At 39.8% G+C, this 20743-nt stretch overlaps 1 protein-coding gene across 1 annotated transcript in view; it reads left to right on the top strand.

Annotated features, from left to right (window-relative positions):
- Positions 1-20743, top strand: part of GRM5 (glutamate metabotropic receptor 5) — a 623817-nt gene that overhangs the window by 594294 nt on the left and 8780 nt on the right. The window contains exon 9 of the mRNA XM_081533344.1: positions 9662-9757. Within this exon, the coding sequence (XP_081389470.1) occupies positions 9662-9757 (96 nt within the window). The remainder of the gene's footprint in view (positions 1-9661; positions 9758-20743) is intronic.

The raw sequence follows: 20743 nt of genomic DNA, 5'->3' as shown, positions 1-20743 counted from the left end.
AAGGACAGAAGCAGGACCAGTTTGGGAAACTGTTGTAATTTTCATAAAAAAATTGACAGTGGCTTGGACCAGAGTAGTAAATGGCCAGATTCTGTTTTGAAAATGAAGCCTGCAGTATATGCCAACTGATTAATGATGAATTATAAGTGAAAACAGTGTGTTCTTTCCTCCTTTTTTTCTGTAATTATCTCAAAACACTATATTAGTTATTCTCTTTCCCCAAACATCTTTCATTTGTTCTCTCTTCCTTGGTCTCTTGACATAAGTCTACAAAGTTGCTTCAGTTTCCATTTATTGAAAACAAAACCAAGCAAAACGAACAACAACAAAGCCCTTTGAAGATCTGATAACCCCTCAAGTTACCTTTCCATTTTATTCATTTATTCATCCACTTACTCATTCACAAGTTTTATTGACTCTGATCATTTTTTTTAATTCTCCAGTTTTCCATATTTATACTTAATCTTAGCCTCAAAACTCTGCCTTCTTGACAGCAATTTTGGTGTGAAAATCATTTATTGGGTTTTCTGACATTCGAGATGATTTGTTCTATAACTGCTTCAATAATTCTCATTTTTTTCGGTACTTTATTGGCCAAAAAGATTCTTTTCTCTCATATCATTTTGCACAGTTCATACATATGTCTATCCTGAATAAGAGAAAACAGATGAATAAAAATAAGATTTAAATTTACTTTGTAAATGGGATGCATTTATGATCATTTAAATGAGAGATTTCCTTAAAGAACACCCTCCTACACACTAATTGTACAGTGCTCCTCTCCTGCCCCACTGATGTCCATTTCATATTGAATTTACACAGAAAACATACATGAAATTCCCAACATTTTCCATGATCCTTTCACTGACTTTTTAATTTTATTAATGCCTTCAGTTTGTGCATCATTTAAAATAAGGTATGTGCTGCAAAAAGCAATCTTATACATAAATAGACCAAGGGATGGTTAAGCAGTTTATCCCTAAAACATGCACATCCTGTTCTTCAGGTGTGTTTAAGACAGGGAAATAAGCTTTAAGTCTTTTCTTTGGATTAAAGACATTTGGAAACTATTATTAAGGAAGTGGTTAAACGCAAGTGGTCAAATAGGATATGGCAAGAGTGAACATGGACGTTTTAGAACTCAGTGAAATAAAATGGATGGGAATGGGGAAATTTAATTCAGATGGCCATTATATCTACTACTGTGAGCAAGAATCCGTTAGAAGAAATGGAGTAGCCTCATAGTCAACAAGAGTCTGAAATGCAGTACTTGGGTGCAATCTCAAAAACAACAGAATGATCTTGATTTGTTTCCAAAGCAAACCACTCAACATTAAGGCCTAGAGCTGAGCTGACTGTGGCTCAAATAATCAGCTATTTATTGCAAAATTCAGATTTAAATTGAAGAAAATAGGGTAAACCACTAGGCAATTCAGGTATGACCTAAATCAAACATCATCTACTTATCCAGTGGAAGTGACAAATAGATTCAAGGGATTAGATCTGATAGAGTGCCTAAAGAACTATGGATGGAAGTTCATAACACTGTACAGGAGGCAGTGATCAAAAGCATCCCCTCCCTCAAAAAATGCAACAAGGCAAAATGGCTATCTGAGGAGGCCTTACAAACAGCTGAGAAAAGAAGAGAAGCTAAAGGCAAAGGAGAAAGGAGCAGATATACCCAACTGAAAGCAGAGTTCCAGAGAATAGCAAGGAGAGATAAGAAAGCCTTCCTAAGTGATCAATGCAAAGAAATAGAGGAAAACAGTAGAATGAAAAAGACTAGAGATCTAGTCAAGAAAATTAGAAATACCAAGGGAACATTCCATGCATTATGAGCACAATAAAGGATAGAAATGGTATGGACCTAACAGAAGCAGAAGATATTAAGAAGAGGTGGCCAGAATGCCACAGAAGAACTGTACAAAAAAAGATCTTCATGACCCATATTAACCACAATGGTGTGGTTACTCAACCAGAACTAAACATCCTGGAGTGTGAAGTCAAGTGGGCCTTAAGAAGCATTATTACTAACAAAGCTAGTGGATGAGATGGAATTCCTCAGCTGAGTTATTTCAAATCCTAAAAGATGATGCTATTAAAGTGCTACACTCAATATGCCAGCAAATTTGGAAAACTCGGCAGGGGCTACAGGACTGGAAAAGGTCAGTTTTCATTCCAATCCCAAAGAAAGGCAATGCCAAAGAATATTCAAACTACGATACAATTGGTTCATTTCACATGCTAGCAAGGTCATGCTCAAAATCCTCCAAGCTAGGAGTCAACAGTGTGTGAACTGGGAAATTCCAGACATACAAACTGGATTTAGAAAAGGCAGAGGAACCAGAGATCCAGTTGCCAACATCCTCTGGATCATCAAAAAAGCAAGAGAGTTCCAGAAAAACATCTACTTCTGCTTCATTAACCACACTAAAGCCTTTGACTGTGTGGATCACAACAAACTGTGGAAAATTTTTCAAGAGATGGGAATACCCGAACACCTTATCTGTCTCCTGAGAAACCTGTATGCAGGTCAAGAAGCAACAATTAGGACAGAACATGAAACAATGGGCTGGATCAAAATTGGGAAAGGAGTACATCAAGGCTGTATATTGTCACCCTGCTTATGTAACTTCTATGCAGAGTACATCATGAGAAATGCCAGGCTGGATGAAGCACAAGCTGGAATCAAGATTGCTGGAAGGACTATCAATAACCTCAGATATACAAATGAAACCACCCTAATGGCAGAAAGTGAAAAGGAATTAAACAGCCTCTTGATGAAAGTGAAAGAGGAGAGTGACAAAGCTGGCTTAAAACTCAACATTCAGAAAACTAAGATCATGGCATCTAGCCCCATCACTTCATGGCAAATAGATGGGGAAACAATGGAAACAGTGAGAGACTTTACTTTCTTGGGCTCCAAAATCACTGCAGAAAGTGACTGCAGCCATGAAATTAAAAGACACTTGCTCCTTGGAAGAAAAGCTGTAGAAATCCTAGACAGTGCATTGAAAAGAGAGCCATCACTTTTCCGACAAATGTCCATATAGTCAAAGTTGTGGTTTTTCCAATAGTCATGTATGGATGTGAGAGTTGACCATAAGGAAGGCTGAGTGCTAAAGAGTTGATGCTTTCGAATTGTGGTGCTGGAGAAGGCTCTTCAGAGTCCCTTGGACTGCAAGGAGATCAAACCAGTCAATCCTAAAGGAAATCAGTCCTGAATAGTCATTGGAAGGATTGATGCTGAAGCCCTAATACTTTGGTCACCTGATGCAAAGAGCTGACTCATTGGAAAAGACCTTGATGCTGAAGAAGACTGAGGGCAGGAGGAGAAGGGGGTGACAGACAATGAGATGGCTGGATGGCATCATCGACTCAATGGACATGAGTTTGAGCAATCTCTGGGAGATGGTGAAGCACAGGGAAGCCTGGCGTGCTGCAGTCCATGTGGTCGCAAAGAATCAGATACCACTGAGCAACTGAACAACAAATTAATTAAGAGATGCCAAATGTTTTCATGGAACAAATGCTTTCCAGTAGAAAATGCTAATGTAATTAAAAGGCATTAGTTTTGATGAAGAGGACTCAACAAACATCTCCACTACACAAGATCACCAGGAAAAGAGTTCCAGTGTGTGGGTTGAAAATATACATCAAATAAATGAATTATTAATAATTCACTGACTTCTAAGATAGACTACATTGGATTCTTTTCCTCTAAATATTTTAAAGGATGATAGAATAAAGTAAAATATGTGTACAATGGTTTCTACACATAGGATAAACTATCTCCCTGTGGATTTCACTAAACTGAATGATACCTAGTGTGGTTTGAGAGTTAAAGAAAATAGAGTAAAGGATGTGTTTGATGAAGAGGCTGAAGTTGAAGGTGGATCTAAGGACATGCCTTATAGGCCTTTCATAGAAGGTTACTTATCCTTCAGCACCACATATTCCTCAGGGCACACAGCTGGGAGTTAGCAACTCCATACTGCCTCCAGACACATTCCACATGTCGTGTAGAAACGTAAAAGTGAAAAACCGCCTGCTTTGAGGTTCCTGACATCTAGTTATCTGTCTATCCTTCAACTTTGTTTAAAAGTACTATCTACTGCTATACTTTGTTAAAAGTACTATCTACTTCTGGGCAAAGAATTTCTGTCTACTCCAAGCTCTGCTACCATTCTGAGTTACTCTAATGGCTATATAAAGGGCAAACTAGGGCTTCCCAGGTGACTCAGTGGTAAAGGATCCATCTGCCTATGCAGGAGACACAGGTTCAATCCCTGGGTCAGGGAAGATCCCCTTGAGAAGGAAATGGCAACCCACTCCAGTATTCTTGCCTGGAGAATTCCAAGGACAGGGATCCTGGAGGGCTACAGCCCATGGGGTCATAAAGAGTCAGGCATGACTTTTTAGCGACAAAACAACAACAAAGGACGAACTATCATCGTAGGCTCATTTCTCAGTTGTAATGATTAACTTCTAATACAATTAGAATTATCATTTTAGTCACTCTACCTCTGATAAATTTATTACTTGACTCTCCATCACATAGCTATTTCTAATATCAAATGCTCTCTTTTTAACTTTAGGCATCATCCCCACAATATCTGCTATCTCACCTAATATACACACTTTTCTTTGAATATATTCATTTTATTCTAATCTTTCATCTCATTTACCCATTTTGAACCACACAGCCTGTATAGAAATTTCAGTAATCCAATGTCTAGTAGACACTGATAAAAACAGGGGAAAGGAAATAAAGAAATGGAATTTTTATTCAAATAATTATCAGCAAATTATATTTACTATTCATTCCTGAGTGACTACCCCCCCATATTTTAAAATTTTATTTATATTTTAATTTTTTTATTTTTTAATTTTATCACCAGATAAACATGGTCTCTTGTAGAACTAAGAAAAGAGGAACTAGAGCTTCCTGAACAAAGGAGATACAAAAGGAACAATAAAAAAATATTTACAGAAGGTAACTAAAGCTAATTTCAGAACAATTCATTCTTAAATATTTAAAAACTATTAAGACAGTTTTTCATACCAGAGTTATGGCGTAGAAACCAAAGTGTGTGTCAAAGCTATACTGAGCACAGATCTATAAGTCTAAAGAGTATGAAGAAAAAAAAAATAGCAGATTGAAGAACCCTGAATTCAGCATCTAACATATACTAGGTACTCAAAAAGTGTTTATCAGGAATGCTTACATAAACAGTGTTATAGAAGTTTTTGAACAGGTAGACTTGAGTGAGTATGTAATTCCCTTCCCTCGACCATCCCATAGTTTATCTGCTTTCTGTGGGTACTTTCAACCATCCTCATGGTATTTGCAATCATCTGTATGTTGATGGCTCCCAACTATGTAAGAGTCCCATAACTTCTGGATTCTTAAATCCACGTGCCTACTAAATGTGTCCAATTGTATGTTCCAGCAGCCCCATATTCCACAATGAAGCTTTTTATTTCCTCCTCCAAATATATACCCTCTCCGCTATTTTCTTAACTTAGTTAAGTGCACCACCCAAGGCAGTAACTGAGGTAGCATTCTACACGTCTCTCTTCATCAGTGAAAAGTGAAAGTGAAAGTCGCTCAGTCGTGTCCAACTCTTTGCGACCCCATGGAATATAGAGTCTATGGAATTCTCCAGGCCAGAATACTGGGGTGGGTAGCCTTTCCCTTCTCTAAGGGATCTTCCCAACCCAAGGATTGAACACAGGTCTCCTGCAGGTGAATTCTTTACCAGCTAAGCCACAAGGGAAGCCCAAATTCATCAATAATCCTACTCATTTTACTTCCCATATATTCTTGCAACTGTTATCTACTCTTTCTCCATATCATCACTACCCCAAGGAATTATCTCATCATCTCTCACATGACTACTGCAGTAGAATGAGTCTATCTCAAGTAGTCTATCTCAAGTCTATACTCAAGTCCACAGTATTTTATCTAAATGTCAACTCTATGTTTTTTTTTTCCCTTAGCCTTAAGATCTCACAGTAGAATCTCACAACATACAGTATAAATTCATCCATTAGCTACGTTTTATATCCCTCTCCATCTACACTCTGCATTTTACCTTGTCTTATTTTACATGGAGCTGCAGGTTTGATCCCTGGGTTGGGAACATCCCTAGAGAAGGAGATAGCAATCACTCCAGGATTCTTGCTTGGAAAATCCCATGGACAGAGGAGCCTGGTGAGCTACAGCCCAGAGGGTCACAAATGAGTTGGGCAGGTCTTGGCAACTAAACCACCATCACAGTGGGAAAAAAAAATGAAAAGCACTGTTTCCCCATCTACACCATGTGGCTAAGCCTCTCACGTGTTTATGCTTGATTTTTTTTTCTGCCTGCCTACTTGTCTCTTCATACTGTATTCCTTCTCATCTTTGACGATATACCGTAGGATCATATCTTGCTGAAGTTTTTCCAGCCCTCCTAGTGTAGGTTAAGAGTCCTTCTTGAATGTTTCTACAATAAAACTTCTCACTTTCTTTAAAAATTATCTGTTTACAGTTCATCATCCCACTCCAGATTGTGAACATATCAATGAGTTACCCACATGCTCCTTATCACAGTACCTTGCACATAGAGTATTCAGAAAACAGGAATGTTGTGAATTAAACCCAAACAAGGGAACACAATTTAAAGTTAATAAGTCATAGTCTTGTTCTTAAAATTATTGACATTGTTACCTATATGGAAGTCGAATGGAAATAAGATGAGCTTAGGAATCAGAGGCACAAATTCTCATCCTGAGTTCCCCACTCATAAACCATGTGAGCCTGGGTTTACTCATCTTCATCCTCAATGCCTGCCTCTTTAGGATGATAATAGCACCCACTCTTTAGGGTAGTTTTAAGAACTGAGGATAATATAGCAAAAAGAACCTGGTACACTCAATATTCTTTTATCTTTATTTCTTTTTTAGGACTTTTTAAAATGTAAGCATAGTTGATTTACAATGTTGTGTCAGTCTCTTGTGTATAACAAAGTGATTAAGGTATTTACATATATATATAGTTATTATTATTTTTATTGTGACCTTGACAATAATTACAAAGCACTTTATTTGAAAAGTGAGTCAATATTTGTAAAGCATTTAAAACAGTCCTCACAAATATGTACATGTGTGTGGATACATACGGATATACGCATGTGTACCTAGGTTTTAGTAGGTGCCTAAAAGATATATGAACTTATTACATAAGAGAAATAAATTTCACTGACATTTTATTAATTATACATTCTGAAAAGCTTCAACTATTTTTAGTTGATGTTTTTTTATTTTTTAAATAAGCCCAAATAGAAAGAATTATGCAGCTGCAGCAGAGATTATAAAAGCATTATTAGCTACTTTAAACCGTACATTATCATTGAATGGAATAATGCATAAGTGAATGAATGAAAATGTGGTCTATTTAGGCATCTGGTAAACATACTTAAGCTGTAATTATAGTTATAGACAGGAAGAGGGAGGGTCCCATCTGATAGCAAAGATGAGCTTCCCAGTCTGTAAATGACATCTTCACCTTACTCTGAAAACAAGAACTATTTGGAGGTTCCAAATAAGTCTAATGTATCTCTTGCTTTACTAGAATTAAGTTGGGACTTGTATTTTTATATTGTTTATAGAATTTTTTACCAAAAGAGAATGGGTTATGAGAGAATAGAATGTTTAGGATCTGTTTCATAAGCAGGGGCACTTGGAAGTGTGTGTGTGTATGTATGTGTGCACATAAGTGAGACAGACAAACAAAGACAGAAGTTTTTGAACAGGAAGTGTAGATGTCCTAAATTATCTATTAAAATATTTAAATTAACTGGAAATTAGCCTAACAGAAGATATTAAAAAATACTTTAAGGACCTCTTTTTAAGGAACCATGAATAATTCTATTATTCTATTAACATTCTCTTAAATTACTCTCTAAAGCCGTGTAACTCAGTGTAATTCAATTCACAAATAAATACAAAATGTTTTCTACTGCAACATGATGACTGGTACTTCACAAAGGATCCTCTTCTGAGGTGTTTCCTTTGGTGCATTAAAGGCTGCTCAATCTGGTCTTTAAGTTCTTTTCCTCTCTTCTTTATGGCCTAGACCTAAAGTTACTGAGTACATACTGCCTTCTCTCCTTCCTTCTCCCAAGAGACACCGAGCTCTATGAGGCAACACCTGTGAGTTAATTATCGCTCTATCCCTAGGACAAAGCCCAATTTCTAGAATTTAATAGATGCTCAGCTAACATCTACCAAAGACAGTAATCCATTTTGCTTCACTTAATAAGCCATTTCACTTTCACTCAGATGCTAAATACTTTTAACATCTTAAAAGAAAATAACGTTATGAGGAAGGCTTTTATCCCAGGAGAAATAATGATTATAATTTTATTGCTTTTTGTTTTATTTAATATTAATATTGAAACAGAAGGAAAAGAAACTTTTCTAAAAAGTGACTATATCAAGGGCAAACACATCTTCTGAAAGTAAGACACTTTATCACTACCTGCTGGATACCAGGAACATGGATGACATGGCACCAGATCAGGCTCCTGATTTAGGAGGGAAAACATAATAAACACAATAAATCTTAAGAGTCTTGGACACTTACAAGCTCTATGGACGATTCCTCTCAACTAGGTAGGCTTGCGATTCTGGTCAAGTTAGTTAAGTAAGTCTGTTTCCTCATTTGGCAAATGAAGATAACAGTGCCTCTTTAATTACCCCCACAGGCTTAAACTGATGAATAAAAAAGAGATTATTTCTGTAAAAGCATGTAGGCTCTCAAAACTGTCATACAAGGGCTCATCTATATGCATCACGTAGCTGACAAATGTTGGAAATCACATATTTTAGTTGAAACTTCTAGTACCTTCCAGGAGTGCTGAATTGCCAACTCTGAGGTAAAAGCTGTTTGAACCACCCTCCACAATGCAGGCAGCTCAGTCACACGTCAGTTTAACAGTTATATAAACCTCCTACATCGAAAGAACATCTCTTTTCTCTTTGGGCATCACCAGTTTCCAATATAACGCTCAGACATAGTACCACTCAGTGAAGGTTCATTAATGATACAGATGACTTTTTAAACATTTAAGGATGATAGGAGGCAACACATTATAATAGCTAAAAGTGCAGGTTCTGAATTTAGTTTCCTGTGTTCAAATCCTTGATCAGTCTGCTCAATCCTTATAATCTAAGGTTTCTACTTTGGTAAAATGGATATAATTAAAACAGAGGCTCTGCCACGAGTTGTTACCAGGACTGCATTTAGGTCAAATTCCAGCATCATGGCTGACACATGGTAAACATTAAGTAAATTCTAACTTGCTGATGTTCATCTTTTCCTTAGATGCTATAAATTATGTTCCTTTTACCATAGATTATTAAATATGATCAATAGGCAATTTAAAAGGGTAGACCACACGTGGCTCAACCAAGAAGTAACAAAATGGCCCCGCAGTGTGATCCACATACCATGACAACTATCTACAGTGTCACTGGTCAGCCACCGCAGTGAAAGCAGGGGCCCTGTCCAGCCGCGGGGCCACCCTCAAGAGCCCAGCTCTCCCTCAGCCTGGCCAGTGAAGCCCACAATCACATCTTTCTGTTTGCTCCTGTCCTTGTTCACGCTCACCAGGTACAAAGACAGGAGACTGGCCCAGCACAAGTCGGAAATAGAGTGTTTCACCCCCAAAGGGAGTATGGGGAATGGTGGGAGAGCAACCATGAGCAGGTAAGCAAAACGTGAGTGGCCTGAGGTGGTGTGAACTAAGTGTCTGCAAGCTACAGGAACAGGTGGCTCCCTGGTCCGGGTCCTCACTCAACCCTGCCTCCCAGGCAGTGTGTCCAACCTGGGCCACCGCTGGGTTTCTGTGTGTGTTTGATTTTGCAAAACCCACATCATCCTCACTAGAAGTGATGGGAGCCTCCTGTCCCAGACGCTGCTATTCCCCAGGGCTGTGCGCTTTGCATGTCTGAAGCCTTAGCTCACAGTCAGTGTCCCTGTGGATCTTAAATTACTGGTCAAATGCTTCTGTGGAGTTTGCAAAGTGGAAGAGATGGGAGGAAACTCAGAACTGTCCAGTCACTTGACAAAAATTAAACGGCAAAAGCCTAGGACTGGTTTTGAGGGAAGGACTGCAATGGAGGGAAAGATTCAGCCCTGATCTCACAAGCTTTGGAATTAATCTGACTTGCATTGAATGAAAAGTCATCTCACAGCCAAGGGCAAATGCCAGGCCAAACAAGCAAACCACAGAGGCCGGAGGCTTTTTGTGAATTGACACCAGGAAAGCTAGTCCTCCTCTAGCTACTGTAGCTTTGCAGCTCCCTTCCTCCTCTGTGTTTGATGGTGAACACCCCATGTCGCTGCGCTATGCATGTTCCTTCCTGTCAGGCCTTCCCAATCTAGCTGTGCCCAGGAAACGGGGGTCCTTGGAACCATGAGCATTGACTGAGCTGTGTTGCATGAAATAATCGTGCCTTATTGCATGGGACTGGGTTTCAAAGAAGAGGGCTCTGGAGATAAAGACTGTCAAGGCAGGCATTAAGTGGTTCCAGGAGGTGGAGGGGCCCTGAGTTGGGAAACTAATCACCATGAACTAACTCCCCACCCCTAATTTGCTGCAGCATTTCCCAGTCCATCTGTTGTACACAGGTGTGGAAGGGAAGCTCTCGCAAATCAGCCTGGGTTAAAGGAAAGGGGACATGCAGAGAGTGCAGTGTGCACACATATGTGTGCATGTGCTGAGAGTAGAGCCTGTGATCCTGCTGCATAGCAACGAGAGAATCCAATCCCACTGAACTTTCACTCCCCAGCATTGTTTGATTCCTCAGCAGTGGGTTTCTTTTTGTTTCCAAAATAATGCCTAAGTTTCTACAAGGACACAGCACAACTTTTGGAAGGCCATTCACATCGCAGTCTGTGAAAATGGTGTCCTGACCTGTGTGAGGTATGGCTCGAGCCATTGTTCCTAGCAGCCTGGTCAAGAGCTTGACTGACTTCATCCACTGCTCCAGACACAAGGCAGTGAGAGCATGTGTATGTGTAGGCACGTACGTGTGCACACGGGTATATCTGATGGCATTATGCCCCTTTATACAGCCATCTTTAGATCCCAGTGTATCTGGAAGATAGGCCCCAGTGGATCATTTTGTGGGGGTCACTCAACAGAGTGCTACCAGGGCTCCTAGTGTCCTTCCATTCAGATGTGATGAAGTGGCATAATTCCTGTACTTGAAAATCATTCAAACAGTGTCAGAGTTGGCAGGAAAAGGTGAAAGACTGCACCAAATGAGCACAGGGGCTCTGTCCAAAGTGACTTCTGATTTGAAGCACTGTCTCGGACTGGATTTCCCAAACCTAGCAAACCTGACTGCCTATCAAATATACTAAGGCAAAAATGGATAACACGGGTCTAGTGTATATAGCACATGGAACTCTGCTCCATGTTATGTGGCAGCCTGGATGGGAGGGGAGTCTGGGGAAGAGTGGATACATGTATATGTATGGCTGAGTCCCTTCACTGTTTATCTGAAACTATCACAATGTTGTCAGTAGGCTTTACCTCAATACAAAATAAAAAGTTTAAAATATATGTATACTGAGGCACAACCCAGGAATCTGTAGTATAACAAGTTTCCAAGGTCATTCTGGTTTAGTCAGTCCATAAACCTGTATTTTGAAATAATCCATTTGTGTAGGAGATGACGTGGAGCTATTCATGGCAAACATTAGGTTTCAATTCTGTCGTGCAGTATTCTTAAGAGTGTTTGGTCAGCGCCTGGAACTCTCAAGTCTGATCAGCCTAGCAATTAGATTTGTTCAAGGCTGCCTTGATTGAAAACAGGTGAGGAGAAGACTGTGTGAGTAAGGGGACGCCAGCTTCCTTGGTTCAGGTCCAGATCTACAAAGGTAGCCACGCAGTGTGTCTACACTGGAATGGTCTGTTTCCATACAATAGGAAGACATCATTTAGCATTTGTTTATATGCAGTCAAGGTAATGGTGAGGCTTATTACACTGCTATGTCCTGGCAGGCAGAGGGGAACAGTGTACGCTGCACCAAAGGCAGTTCTGTTGGAGCAAACACCTTAGCCCCACAGATAAGAACAGTTAAGAAACAAATGACCTTCCCTTCATACTTTTTCTTCTCATTTCTTTAGCATCAAGTGAAAACTGACAAAGAGAGAGAAAGGGTATGGGAGGAGTCCTTATAGTTGTTCATATCAATACACACACAAATATATTTATCCGGAAGAAATAAGCTTAACGTGAATATTAAGAGAAAGATATTAAGATATCAGAGGGGAGACAACTACAGTGTAAATTATTTCCAAATACGAGGTTAGAGTAGTTAATCTCAAGTTGCTTGCTCAGAAACAGAATGGAAGAGCTGGAAACAGAACACCTACGTGAGACTTTGGTAGATACTTTTCATATCCGCTGATAAGGCCCTCTTTCCTATCCACTCCCACTCGATCCCCCAGTTGCTTCCCAGAGTCACAAGCACACATAATATTTACTCTGCAAACATCTGGGGTGGTTCTGTGGCCATCATCAAGTCCAACCAGTCCCAGGGAGGGGCTCAGAGAAGCTCAAACCACCACAGAAAACCAGGAACGTCAGCCTGCATCTCACTGCCCACAGTTTCTATGATGAAACTACAGAGTGGACTGGATCCTATGAATTTATGCCTGGGGAGGTCCTTGCTGAGCCACACTGCTTAGCAGGAGAGGAGGAGCAGCTGTACAAGGCATGCAGTCACGGCCCAGAACAGCATGACCTTATCAGCAGCGCTGGCAGGCCCTGGAGACACCCCCTCCCCTCTCCCTCCTCCTCCTACCCCCTCCCACACTTGGAAAGGAATCGGAACACTGTAGGTATCCAAAACAGCTTCCCAAAACACTGTGTCACTGTTTTACCTTTGGGTGAACTTTCTTTTTCCGTCTGACTGTAGCATAATTTGTCATTTGTTCATACTTTCACAGTGGACAGTCTGTGTTTCAGAGTAGTCTTCCTGATTGGAGGAGGAGTGAAAGAGAGTCCTAAACAGGGAGATGCTCTGAGAAACAGGAATTCTCTAAACCCTGTAACATGGGAGTTCATACAGAGATGATTCACCCTCAGGAATGGCTAGAACCTCAACAATGAATGTCATCACTGCCCATCTCAGCAGGGGGATTCCACCTCTGTGCTTCTTAAGTCTGCATTCTGATGTGCTCATGTTAGACTCCGTGATGGAGAGGCACAGCCATTCTGAGTCTCCCAGTCTCTGAGAAAGGACCCTCCTTCAACAAATGAAATAGATCTAAAGACCCCATTCAGTGCTTGAGGGAAGGAGGGTGGTGAGGGGTGATTTTTACTGTTGCTATGTCATGATATCAATTATGTGAAAGAAAGATCAATCCCCAATCAGTTGATTAACTGATTTTCACCTAGTAGATGCAGCTTCTAATTTTAGTGGGTATAAATATTTAATAATTCCTTGAAGAATCCAGTAACAGTGATGTCATAAGAGTCATTATTAAATGAATAAGGAACTCAGATTTGAAAGTAACCCAAAAACATGATATCTGTGCTAGGATTCTTTTGCCTTTCATTCATTCAATTACTTCTTCCTCCATGTAATGCTCATCAGCCAAGCACTGACAAGACTCAAGGTGAATGGATGACCAAGTCAAGACTAATGCCTCTGAAAATCCACTGTCCATTGAGGAACAGTAAGAAACACAGATCACTGCAAAGCAATGTGGAACTCTTTCCCCATAGGATAATTATTTATCAGATTAACTCCTTGTTTAATATCATATACAGTAACCTATGCCAGTGCAAACAGAATTAAGAGTAATAGAAACTAAATAAAAATAAATGTTCAGAAATGGCTAGACACACAGTTATACAAAATTCAGAGTCCATAAAATGCTCCAATCAAAAGACATAGAGTGGCAGATTGTTTAAAAAAGAAAAGCCTACAATACGTGGTCTACAAGAGACCCACTTTGGGGCAAAGCACACAAACAGATTGAAAGTGAGGAGTTAGAAAAAATATTTCATGTAAATAGAAATAACAAAAAAGCATGGGTCCCAATACTCATATCAGACAAAACAGACCTTACAACAAAGGCCATGAAGAAAGATAAAGAAGGACACTATACAATGAGAAAACTTCAGAGTCCACAGGAGAGAGAGAGTCCGGCTTTGCAGCATAGCAGTGGCCAGCAGGTCACTAAGCAGTAGGTGAGGATGGCTGCAGTAGTCTTGTCTTCACTCCTCCCCAACATCAACTTCAGAGTAACCTTCTAACATATTCAGAGATGGTCTAAAACAAATAACACTAATAACAGTTGCTGCCATTATTGTAATTACTATGCATCAGACACTAGTAGTCCCTTCACAAATGTTATACATCAAGTCCTCACAAGAACATTATAAGCAAGATATTTTTCCTTTCCATGGGACATATGAGATCATAACAGTATTTGTCTTTCTCTAGCTTATTTCACTTAATATAATGCCTTCGAGTTTCATCCATGTTGTCACAAATGGCAGGATTTCCTATTTTTAAATAGAGTAAGCTGAATAATATTTTTTAACCACATTTTCTTTATCCATTTGTCCACCAATGGACCCTTAGTGCTGGTGCTAAGTTACTTCAGTTGTGTCCGACTCTGTGACTCTATGGATTGTAGCCCAACAGGCTCCTCTGTTCTTGGGATTCTCCAGGCAAAAATACTGGAGTGGTTGCCATTTCCTCCTCCAGGGCATCTTCCCAACCCAGGGATTGAACCCACATCTCTTACACCTCTTGCTTTTGCAGGTGGGTTCTTTACTGCTAGCGCCACCTGGGAAGCCCATGGACTCTTACGTTGCTTCCATATTTTGGCCATTGTAAATACTGCTGCAATGAACATGGGAGTACAGATACCTTTTCAAGATACTGATTTCATTTCTTTGGGATTAACACCCAGTAGTGGGACTGCTGGATTCACATGGTAGTGTGATTTTTTAATTTTTTGAGGAGCCTCCAAACTGTTTTCCACAGTGGCTGCATCAATTCATATTCCCACCAAAGTGAACAAGGGTTCCCTTTGCTCCCTTTCCTTGTCAAGACTTGTTATTTCTTCTCTTTTTGATAGTAGCCATTCTAACAGGCATGACATGATTGTGGTTTTGATTTGCACTTCCCTGATGATTAATAATGATAAGCACATTTTCATGCACCTCTTGGCCATTTGTATGTCTTTGGAAAAATGATTCTTCAGAAAGGACACATTTTCTTTATTCATTTATCCATCAATGGACATTTAGGTTGTTAGGCTACTGTGAATAATGCTTCAATGAACATGGAGGTACTAATAGCTCTTTGAGATCCTAATTCCAATTTTATATCTATATATATCTATATATTTCTATATCTATATATATATATACACACACCCAGAAGTAGGATTGCTGGATCAGGTGGCAATGTGTTTTCAGTTTTTTAAGAAACTTCCATACTGTTTTCCACAGATGTTCTGCATTCCCACCAACACTGTGCAAGGGTTCCAATTTCTCCACATTCTTACCAACATTTATTATCCTTTATGAGGTTTGTTGTTGTTGTTTAATAGTTATCCTAACAGGTATGATGTGATAACACCATGATGTCTGCTAAAAAATTTAAGAGGGTAGGTCTCATTTTAAGTGTGCTTACCATAATACAAGGAAGGAAGGAAGGGAGAGAGGAAGGAAAGGTTGCAGAGATTTATCATGAAGCACCCCAAAGGGAATGGAACTGGAACTGAGTGCCTCCCATCTGTGGCATGTGTCCATTTTATGCAGTAAGAAAAAGTAATCCAAAAAATTGCTTTCTTAAATGAGGAGCTCTTTTATTGATGTTAATAATAAGCAGGTCAGTGGTAGACGTCCAAGTGGGATTCAAGCCGCGAACCTCAAGTACTCTTCATACATCAGATTTAAGCTACATGCATTAGTTGAAGTGCTTCAGCTAAGGTCAAAAGGAATCTTTTGTCTAAATGGAAACTGTTTTGGGGACTTCGCTGGCAGTCCAGTAGTTAGGACTCTGTGCTTCCACTGCAGGCGGCATGGGTTTGATCCCTGGTTGGGGAATTAAGATCTTACATGCCACAATGAGTGACCAAAAAAAAAAGAAGAAGAAATTAGTTTTTCAGCAACCACTGTAAAATTCCAGGGAAGTTCTCTTATCCTACAGTCCCTCAGGAGTCATCTCTGCAATGTTCAGGTGAATGTCGATACAGAGCTTTGGAACTTATCAGCAGGTCATCTTACAGACACAGACTCTGGTGCTGCCATTGCCCTTGCTGCTCCACAAAGGTATGTCTTGTCAGCCCCTCAGTTCAGCATGCATCTTGGCCCTTTGCAGAGACAATACTGCAAGGTGGCTGTGATCTTCATTTAGGGTCATATTTGAGGTCCTGTTCTGCCTTTTGAGTTAGACAATTTAGTTAAGTTCCATAAACCTCAGTTTTTGCACCTATAACACAAGTTAGTAATACCTGTCTATACCAAGCATTCAAAGTGAAAGAACTGACTTCATCTTCTTGAAGTGAAAGGGAGAAGGCAATGGCAGCCCCTCCAGTCTTCTCGCCTGGAGAACCCCACGAAGGAGGAGCCTGGTGGGCTACAGTCCACGGGGTCGCAAAGAGTCAGACACAACTGAGCAACTTCACTTTTTCTTGATACTCCCAGCCCCCTACTCGGTACCAGGTACCATACTAAGCACAGGAGACACATGCAGTTGCTGCCCAGAAGGGTTCCAGGTTAGTTCAGGAGCAGACCTATCATGAAAAATGCTATATCGCTAAGTGCATGTCAAACAGCTGTTGTGAAGGTCAAATATAACAATATAGGGAAAAACACCTTGTGAAGTAGAAAGTTCTACTCAAATGGGAGCTATTATCATTCCAGGACTCTCCTTTGCCATCAATCCCAAGCCCATGTTTTATTCAAGGCTTAAAACAAGCTGGATTCTTCTGCAAAGTCTTCCTGACTCCACTGTGCAGCAGAGGCGCAAAACAGCTGTGTCTTCTTTTGTTCTCTACTCAGTTGCAATCTGGGCATTACAGTGACTGCTAGGGGGAAAAAAATCATTTCCTATTTTGGAAAAAAAAGTCTCATCTTAGCCGAAGCACCTCAGCTAAGCCTAGAACCTATATCTCAGTATGAGGAGGGTTTAGAGTCCAGGTTATTGAATTATGGATCAAAAGAAACAGCTTGAGAAAGAAAACTCTGTGATCATTCAACAAACTGCCTCTGCTTGGCACACACTCCTGCCTGTCCTTCATTGGATGCTTCCTCTTTATAAAATCTTGCGGTTAAGTCACAACAATACTATAAACTACTATGTATAAAATAAATAAGCTAGGGAAGGGGGAAATAAATAAGCTATAAGGCTATATTGTACAGGAAAAGATAGCCATTATTTTGTAGTGACTTTAAATGAAATATAATCTATAAAAATTTTGAATCACTTTGGTATTCACCTGAAACTCATAAAATATTGCAAATCAACTATTTACACTTCGGTAAAAAGTAATTAAAAAAAATATATATATATATATTTTTTAAAGCAGCAGCAATACTAGACCATCAGTCACTTTAATAACCCACCTGAGTGGACCTGGGATGTACTGAAAAGGCCTCCTGCTGCTATTCAACCAAAGACAGTTAAAATAGGGCTGAATGCTTCTCCTCCCACCAGGGTTTTATTAGGGACTAAATGCTTACTAAGAGATGTCCTCTGAGAGAACCATGTTAGACGCATGCAGCCACTGCTCTCACTCCAGCTACTTTAAAAGAGGCAAAAGTCCACCATGGGGTTCTTGGAAGGGCTGCATAGGATTAAACACATGCAATTGTTTTCTTCGCCATATATGCATGACGCATATTAATTGGATTTTGTTTATCCATGTTATTTCAACATTCCCTAGGCTTTCAGGCCTCGGTAAGCTCCACTTTATTTGCAAATCCTTCTTTGAGCTTCTTCCCCGGTGAGCAACCTCTTCTCTGAATTCCTCTAATACCAACAAGAAAAACTCAACACACAAGGACAAATGTCTTTTTGTTTTTTTCCACAATAGTTTTCACATCCATATGTTCCTTTCTATCCTCATTTTGGCTACACCTGTTAGCATCTTCACACTGGATCCTACCCTCTTAAAACAAGCTCTTAAATCGACCCTGGGTACCATTATGTTTTATGTCAGTCTTCTTCTCATTGCCTGAAGGACTAATTAAGTTAAATACTAGTTAGGCTTGAATATTTTCCTGAAGTAGGGCCAGGACTAGGGACCAGATGAGGAGTAAGGTCAATGGATGAAGCTGTGGTGAAGGTTAAAGAAGATTACAGCATGCATGGTTCCTGTGTTCAGCTGTTTTTGTTGAGCTCAAGAAAGATCAAATGCATAAAATATTAAAGAACAGAAGGGGATTCTTACAGTTGAAGTTTAACACAGAAAAGCCATGTGTATTTCTTTACATATTCCTTTACTGATTGATCAATCCTGTAGATTACATGGGTATCTAATAATGAGGGGTTTCCCAGGTGGCTCACTGGTAAAGAATCCATCTGCCAATGCAGGAGACTCAGATTCAACCCCTGGGTCACGAAGATCCCCTGAAGGCGGATATAGCAACCCACCCCAGTATTCTTGCCTGGAGAATCCCATGGACAGAGGAGCCTGGCAGGCTACAGTTCATGGGGTCACAGAGAGCCAGACATGAGTTGTTGACAAAACAATAGCAGCAGCATCATAAAAACCCAGCATTATAACTAGCGCTCAAAGAAGCTAAGACATTTTCTTCTTTCCTCCTTTCCCAACATATCATTTTCTCAGAGATGGGACACAGCTGAAGAGACTGAGCATGCTCACACTGACAATGATAGCATCTCCCTGGTCTAATATATCAGATCACCCATCTATCCCAGGTACTATTAATAATAAGCTCAAGGCTGGTTACTACTGAGTTATTAAAAGAGCAAAAGAAAGTAGAAGAAAGAAGGTTCTTGTAGGTCTGGGATGGCCAAGAAGACTTTTTACAACAGACAAAAAGTCTAAACACCACCTTCTGATTCCTCAACTTCTTAACTCTATTCCCAGATAGTCAAACTGGACAACTGGTTATCTCTTGGAAAGTTCTTTGTGGACTCCTGGACTTCAGTCACTGCAAACCTTTCTGGAGAGCAATTCCTGGCATTCTCTCTTTGGATCTTGCCATAACCTACTAATTATTCAAAACCTAGATGCACTGTCTCATGTATGCAGGCAGCATTCCCTGGCCAACCCCCTCCCACGGGAAATGGTTTCTTCCTCCTGTGAGGTTTTGAACCTCTTGTGATTTGTACCCTCTAATAGCTCAATAAACTGACCGCTTGTCTCCACGCTCCACCATCCCTCACTCAGCTCATCCTTAGCATCCTTCCTTCTTTCCATCTGCTTCCTCATTTCAAGGTCCTAGGGAAAAGAAAAACAACCTCTATCAGAATCCTGTAACTCACAGTGCTAGCCTTCTTCCATAAGTGTGCTCTCTCTTGAATTCAGTTATACCCTCTTTGAGGGAAGTCTCATATCAAGAACTCTCAACCACAAAATAAAAAGCTCAGGTGAATCAAAATCATTGCCAAACATATCACAAAGACCTTATTACCAATATTAATTGAAATACCAAAATTTTCAAAACAGCACAGATTTAAGATTATCCCTGACATTATACCCCTCTCATTTACTGGTATTTCAAAATAAGTCAGAGAGAAAATAAGTGTACTATAGAGAGGACACCTGGAGGAGGGACTGGCTACCCACTCCAGTATTCTTGCCTGGAGAATCCCGTGGACAGAGGAGCCTGGAGGGCTATGGGCCATAGGGTCACACAGAGTCAGATACGACTGAAGTGACTTAGCATGTATGTATACATACAGAGGACAACTGTCTCTTGTTTAATCACAGCATGAAAAAAAGGCTGATAATATTAACTTATATGGTTGCAAGCTTCAAAAGTCTTCATCATTATCCTTGACCAATACAGGTGCTCAATCAACCTGTGCTATTTGAGTTAGCAACCAAAGAGATATGCAGGGTGTTTTCTTGAAATTGCAAAATACATGCAAAGTAAAGAGATATGGGGTAAATAAAAGAGAATATAAATCAATAACTTATCTCCTTAAAAACATATCATCACCAGATAACATATGAGGCTGCTCTTCCATGGAATAAGGAAAGTTCCCTTCAGAAAGCAAATCTGGCAATGTACTGTCATGGAAAATGGAATTGAAAAATCATGACATATTAGTCCACACTTTGACACTTTCTGTGTAACCTTGGAAAAATCACCTAATCTTACTGAGCCTTGTTTTTCTTATTTTTGGAAGGAGGATAAAGACTGTGATCCTATCAACTTCTGACAGTCAGTGTTTCTAAAAGTGCTTTGTAAAGCACTATGAAAATAGATGTTATTGCTTTGATTATTATGTCTCTATCAGGTAATTTAGTCCTTGACTTCATTTCCATTTACTCAAGTGTTGTTCTCTATACATGCATCTCTAATGCATACATCATCCTGGCCATTAAAATTGCTCTTGACAGCAAGCCAGCTATTTACATCCATTTACGCTGTAACTGGGTAAATTTATATAGATGATTCTGCCATTTTCTTATATATTATGGTGCGTTTCTCAGTGTAACTGTCAAAATCAAGA

The sequence above is a fragment of the Giraffa tippelskirchi genome, chromosome 10 (genome assembly GCF_054371585.1).
Source record: "Giraffa tippelskirchi isolate mGirTip1 chromosome 10, T2T-mGirTip1v1.2.pri, whole genome shotgun sequence".
Taxonomy (NCBI): domain Eukaryota; kingdom Metazoa; phylum Chordata; class Mammalia; order Artiodactyla; family Giraffidae; genus Giraffa; species Giraffa tippelskirchi.
This window is presented reverse-complemented; position numbering and strand designations above follow the sequence as displayed.